Source organism: Dipodomys ordii, unplaced genomic scaffold, assembly GCF_000151885.1.
Source record: "Dipodomys ordii isolate 6190 unplaced genomic scaffold, Dord_2.0 Scaffold64, whole genome shotgun sequence".
In the NCBI taxonomy this organism is placed as follows: Eukaryota; Metazoa; Chordata; class Mammalia; order Rodentia; family Heteromyidae; genus Dipodomys; species Dipodomys ordii.
In genome coordinates this window covers 2002853-2008487 of record NW_012267280.1, presented here as the reverse complement: position 1 = coordinate 2008487, position 5635 = coordinate 2002853, and the positions used below count along the sequence as shown (strand labels likewise).

Sequence of the window (5635 nt, the reverse complement as noted above, 5' to 3'; positions counted from 1 at the left end):
CCCAGGGCTCCGAGGGCGGGCGGCCCCGTCCCCCGCCCCTCGCCCCGCCGGGCCGGGTGACCTTGGACCCAGCGGCTGGGCTGGCCGCGTGCCTCAGTTTCCCTGCCTATCCAAGGGGGGCTGCCCGGGGTCTGCAGCTCCCCACGCGTGGAGGCCCGTCCCCAGCCACCAGGGGACACAGCCCAGAGGGGCGAAGGCGTGTCCCCAGACTCACACAGCAGGGCAAGGGGGAGACAGGGGTCACCCCGCAACCGGGTCACCCCGCCCCCCAGGCGCTGAAGTCCCCCCAGGTGCTGAAGTCCCCCCCAGGCGCTGAAGTCCCCCCCAGGCGCTGAAGTCTCCCCCCAGGCGCTGAAGTCCCCCCCTTGGGGGCCTCGGGAGGCGGGTGGAAGGGCGGCTCGCTAGGGTCTCCTCCCCGCAGGGTGAGCCTGCGTGTCTACCATGTCTGACCACGCGGCGGCCACGCAGGACCCCAGACCCAGCTCTGAGCAGGAGCAGCAGGTGAGTGACCCCCCTCCCCCCACATGGCACAGCTTCCAGCCAGGCCGGCCCCGTGTCCACCTGTGATTCTGACATGTCCCGGGGCTGGGACGGACAGCCCAAGCAGAGTCCACCCCCGGCCACCGTGTCTAGAAGCTGCATTCTAGATCAATCGATTGATGTCCCATCCCCGAGCAATCACGTCACAGTGTGGGGTGTGTGTGTGTGTCTGTCTGTCTGTCTGTCTGTCTGTCTGTCTGTGGCTTGAACTCAGAGTCTGAGTGCTGTCTCTGAGCTTTCTCATTCAAGGCCAGTGCTGAGCCACAGAGCCACTTTGGGCTTTTTTTGTTGTTGTTGTTGATTTTTTGTTTTTGTTTTTGGTGATTCATTGGAGATAAGAGTCTCAGAGACTTTCCTGCCCAGGCTGGCTTTGAACCCTGGTTCTCAGATTTCAGCCTCCTGACTAGCATTACAGGTGTGAGCTACAGGTGCCTGATTTTATATCTGAACTTTTTTTTGGGGGGGTCCAGTTGTGGGGCCTGAATTCTGGGCCTGGACGCCGTCCCTCAGCTCTTCAGCTCAAGGCTAGCACTCTACCACTTGAGCCACAGCGCAACTTCCGGCTTTTTTCATTTTGCTTATGTGGTGCTGAGGAATCCAACCCAGGGCCTCGTGCATGCAAGGCAAGCGCTCTACCATGGAGCCATCTTCCTAGACCCTTTTTTTTTTTTTCCTATTGGTTGTGGGGTTTGAACTCAAGGTCCTGGATGTTGTCCCTGAGCTCTTGCTCAAGGACAGCGCTCTACCAGTTTGAGCCACAGCTCCACTTCCAATTTTTGTTTTGTTTAATTGGAGATGAGGGTCTCAACAGGGCCTTTTCTACCCAGGTTGACCTTGAACCATGATCCTCAGATCTCAGCCTCCTGAGTAGCTAGGCATGAGCCACCGGCGTCCAGCTTTCATGTCAAAACTTTTAACCTTGTGCACAGGACTGACAGCCAGTATGCCCCCCCAATCCTTCTGTGTGCATCTCCCTAACTCCTCCATTCCTCCCCACACATCTGGCTGGGAGAGAGGACCAGCAGGCCTGGGGCCTCCAAGCCACCCCCTGCCTCTCCCAGGTGCCTCTCTGATACCCACTCCCTCCCACAGAACGTGGTACAGCGTGTGGCAGCCCTGCCCCTGGTCAGGGCCGTCTCTGATGCCTACTGCTCCACCAAGGACCGGCACGGGGTGCTGGGCTCTGCCTGCCGCCTGGCTGAGCACTGCGTGTGCGGTCTGACCACCAGAGCACTAGACCATGCCCAGCCGCTGCTTGACCACCTGCAGCCCCAGCGTGAGTCCCCAGCTTGTGTTCCTGGGTCACCCCCCCCTTGCTGCCCAGTACGACCTCAGCCCATCCTCCTGCCTACCCTTCTCGCTGGGATTCCAGCTCTGGACCTTGCATTTGATGTGCAGGTGCTTTACCACTTGAGCCATGTGCCCCAGCCCTTTTTGCCTTCGTTATTTTGGGGACAGAGTCTCCTGTTTTTGTTTTGCCCAGGGCTTGGCCTGGGAAAGAACAGAGTTCCTCCCACCTACATCTCCTCATAACAGCTGGGATGATAACTATAGCCTACCACATGCCCCGCTTGTTGGTGGAGATGGGGAGCTCTTTGTCTGGGCTGGCCTTGCACCTTGATCCTCTCGATCGTTGCCTCCGGAGTAGCTGGGATTACAGGATACAACTATCTTTAATGTACTTCCTGGGGCTGGGAAGGTGGCTCAGTGGTAGAGCGCTTGCCTTACATGCCTGAGGCCCTGGGTTCGATTCCTCAGCACCACATAAGCAAAAAGAAAAAAGCCGGAAGTGGCGCTGTGGCTCAAGTGGTAGAGCGCTAGCCTTGAGCTGAAGAGCTGAGGGACAGTGCCCAGACCCAGAGTTCAGGCCCCATGACCAGACCCCCCCAAAATTGTACTTCCTGTGTGCCCTCCTGCAGACACCCCACCCCACCCTCGACACCTCCATCTCTTTCCTTGTCTTGCACCTCTTTAAATCTGCTCAGCTGGCCTTACGCCATCACCTGCTGAATTGTGGCCTCTCTTCTCTGGTCCTCTCCCCTCTGCCTCCCCCCACCCACCTTTTCTTTTTTCCAGTCCTGGGGCTTGAACTCAGGGCCTGGGCATTGTCCCTGAGCTTCTTTGGCTCAAGGCTAGCACTCTACCACCTGAGCGACTTCCAGCCATTTCTGTGTATGTGGTGCTAAGGAATGGAACCCAGGGCTTCTGCATGCTAGGCAAGCACTCTACCACTGAGCCACCTTCCCAGCCTGCCTCCCTCCTTTGGTCCAACATCGCTTAGGTCCCTTTGTGCCACCCCTCCCGTCCTTATGCTGGTCCTGAACCTCACAGCTTAGCCCTGTCTACTCGCACAGGGGTCTAGCCTGCTGGGTGAGGGGAAGAAGGTTCAGGGCTCCTGTCTGACTGAGGAATCAAATCACTCGAGAGTTCCGACCTGAGACCCCTCCAGCCCCTTCCCAGTGGCTCCTGGGACCTTGCGCTTCCCTGAGGTCATCGGATCTGGGTGGGGCTCGGGGGTCACCTTGGAGGCTGAGCTGGGCAGCAGGGCAGAGGCAGGGGACAGGGCAGGCTCTGGGGGGTCAGGATCACCAGGGAACGGCGTATGGAGGGGAGGCCCCGGGCTCCCTGTCCCCCCCCATGGCCCTGCTGTGTGTCCAGCCGCTCTGTAGCTGCTGGAGAATGGGGGGGCGGGGTTCCTCCGAAGACTGGCCCACCTCTGGGGACCGCTGTCCATGGCCGGGGCTGGGGTGTCGCCTCTCTAGCCCCCCACTCCCTCCCTCCCTCCGATCACCCCATGTACCCCCAACTTCCCTTCTCTCCCCAGTAGCCACAGTGAACCACCTGGCCTGCAGAGGCCTGGACAAGCTGGAGGAGAAGCTGCCCTTCCTCCAGCAACCTTCGGACACGGTACCTGGATGACCAGCTGGTGGGGACCCTGCGGAGGGGTCACCCCTCCCCAAGTCTAGGCAGGGGAGGGGGCCAAGCCCCTGCTCAGAAGAAAAGAGAAACATCAACAGCCAGAGGCAGCCTCCACACGTACCCACACTCCCCCCCCCACAGGGAGGGTTCTATCTCCCCATCATTTGATAGAGGGGAAACTGAGGCACAGAGGCGGGAAGGGGCTTTTAGGGCCCGGCCCCGGTAGCTGAGGTTGGCAGGGCTGCCGGCCTGCAGCGCCCGCAGTGGCTCTACTTCCCGCCAGGTGCTGACCTCGGCCAGGGACACGGTGGTCAGCGGGGTCAGCGGGGTGACTGGCCTGGCCCAGCGGGGCCGGCGGTGGAGCGTGGAGCTGCGGCGCTCGGTGAGCCACGCCCTGGACGTGGTGCTGGGCAAGTCTGAGGAGCTGGTGGACCACTTGCTGCCCCCGACGAGTGGTGAGGCCAGGGCCTGATACCTTCCCATGCAGCCATGGGTGGAGGGGTGGGGGTGTGGCCGGACCAGAGAGGTTTACCACAGGCAGAAGGCCACACAGCACCATAGGGAGCCACTTCCACACCTGTCTGACACACACACACACACACACACACACACACACACACACACACGGCTGTCTAAATGGCACAACATAGCTACGGGTCCAAACCCTGGATCTCCTCAAGGCACCGTGTGGGATTTGAGCTCGGTGCCTCAGTTTCCCTCATCTGCAAGTTGCAGCTGGTGTTGAGAACAGGGAGTTGAGGGTGAGCACAGAGGGGGAGGGGTGGCCATGCTGACCCCTGCTGTGCTCCTCCCCAGAGGCTCTGGAGGCCAAGGCCCAGGGCCCGGCGGTGGCGGAGGCCGAGGCGGCGGAGGCGGCCTCCACGGAGGAGCAGAGACGCCAGCAGGGCTACCTTGTCCGCCTGGCCTCCCTGTCATCCAGGATCCGCCATCTGGCCTACGAGCACTCTATAGGGAAACTGAGGCAGAGCAAACACTGCGCACAGGAAATGCTGGTCCAGCTGCAGGAGATGCTGGAGCTGGTGAGAGACCTGTGACCCGGACCAAGTGGGGGCCGAGCACCCCCCAATCCACGGTGCTGGGGGGGCGGTGGCAGGGCCCGGCTGCCCGTGCTCCCAGGGGAGGAGAGGACGTGGGCCTGGTGGCGCATGCCTGTAATCCCAGCCCACAGGAGGCCCGGGCGGGGGGACTGCAGGTTCCAGGACCTGCTCACGCTCTCTCACATCTCCACCCCCTTTCAGCTGAGCCCAGTGCTGACCTTCAGTCACCTTCCCCGCTCCCCACCCTGCCCTGTCTCCTCGCCTCCGCCACTAGAGGGCACCTGTGAGCGCCAAGTCCCTCCCTCCCTCCCTCCCTCCCTCCCTGCTCTGCGGCCATCCAGAGCTCTTACCCTCTCAGGGTCAAGTCCACCCAGCAGCCCACAGGGCCCTGCGTGGTTCTAAAGCTTATTAAGGGAGGGGCCGAATGCACCTGTCTCCTCCGACGCTGACGCCCCTGTCCCTGTGCCGCAGATCCACAGAGTGCAGGACAGGGCAGCCCTGCCCGCCAAGGCCCAGGAGCCCGGGGGGGACCGCAGCCCGAGCCCCCTGCAGAACGGCCGCTGCGGCCAGGTGAGGGGCTGGGGGGGGCGCGGCCCAGCAGGGGAGGGGGCTCCAGGCTGACCAGGCTGACCGTGACTCAAACCAAGTGCTGATGATCAGGTGCTAGCAGCTCACGCCTGTCACCCCAGCTACTCAGGAGGCTGAGATCTGAGGATCGCGGTTCGAAGCCAGCCCGGGCAGGAAAGTCCATGAGACTCTGATCTCCCATGAACCACCAGAAAACTGGAAGCGGCGCTGCGGCTCAAGCGGTAGAGCGCTCGCTTTGAGCTGAAGAGCACAGGGATAGTGCCCAGGCCCTGAGTTCAAATCCCAGAACTGGCTCTTGCACGTGCGCACACACACACACAGTGTCTGGGGGGGAAATGGAGGCAGGTAGCCCAATCCCATTTAGAAGGTGTTCAGGGGGGAAACTGAGGTACCCAGGTGATCCCAGCCGAGGATGCCCAGAGGGGAAACGGAGGCAAGGCAGGTCCCCAACCCCCGGCGTCCGTGCGTGTGTCCGCAGGTGGAGCTGGAGAGGCTGGCGGCGGAGCTGGCGCGCGCGGTGGAGGCCCTGG

General features: G+C 62.0%; 1 protein-coding gene across 1 annotated transcript in view; it reads left to right on the top strand.

Moving 5' to 3' along the window:
- Positions 1-421: 421 nt before the first annotated feature.
- Positions 422-5635, top strand: part of Plin5 (perilipin 5) — a 7821-nt gene continuing 2607 nt past the window's right edge. The window contains exons 1-7 of the mRNA XM_013022650.1: positions 422-501; positions 1633-1816; positions 3365-3447; positions 3743-3914; positions 4276-4499; positions 4989-5087; positions 5584-5628. Of these exons, the coding sequence (XP_012878104.1) occupies positions 442-501; positions 1633-1816; positions 3365-3447; positions 3743-3914; positions 4276-4499; positions 4989-5087; positions 5584-5628 (867 nt within the window). The 5' untranslated portion in view covers positions 422-441. The remainder of the gene's footprint in view (positions 502-1632; positions 1817-3364; positions 3448-3742; positions 3915-4275; positions 4500-4988; positions 5088-5583; positions 5629-5635) is intronic.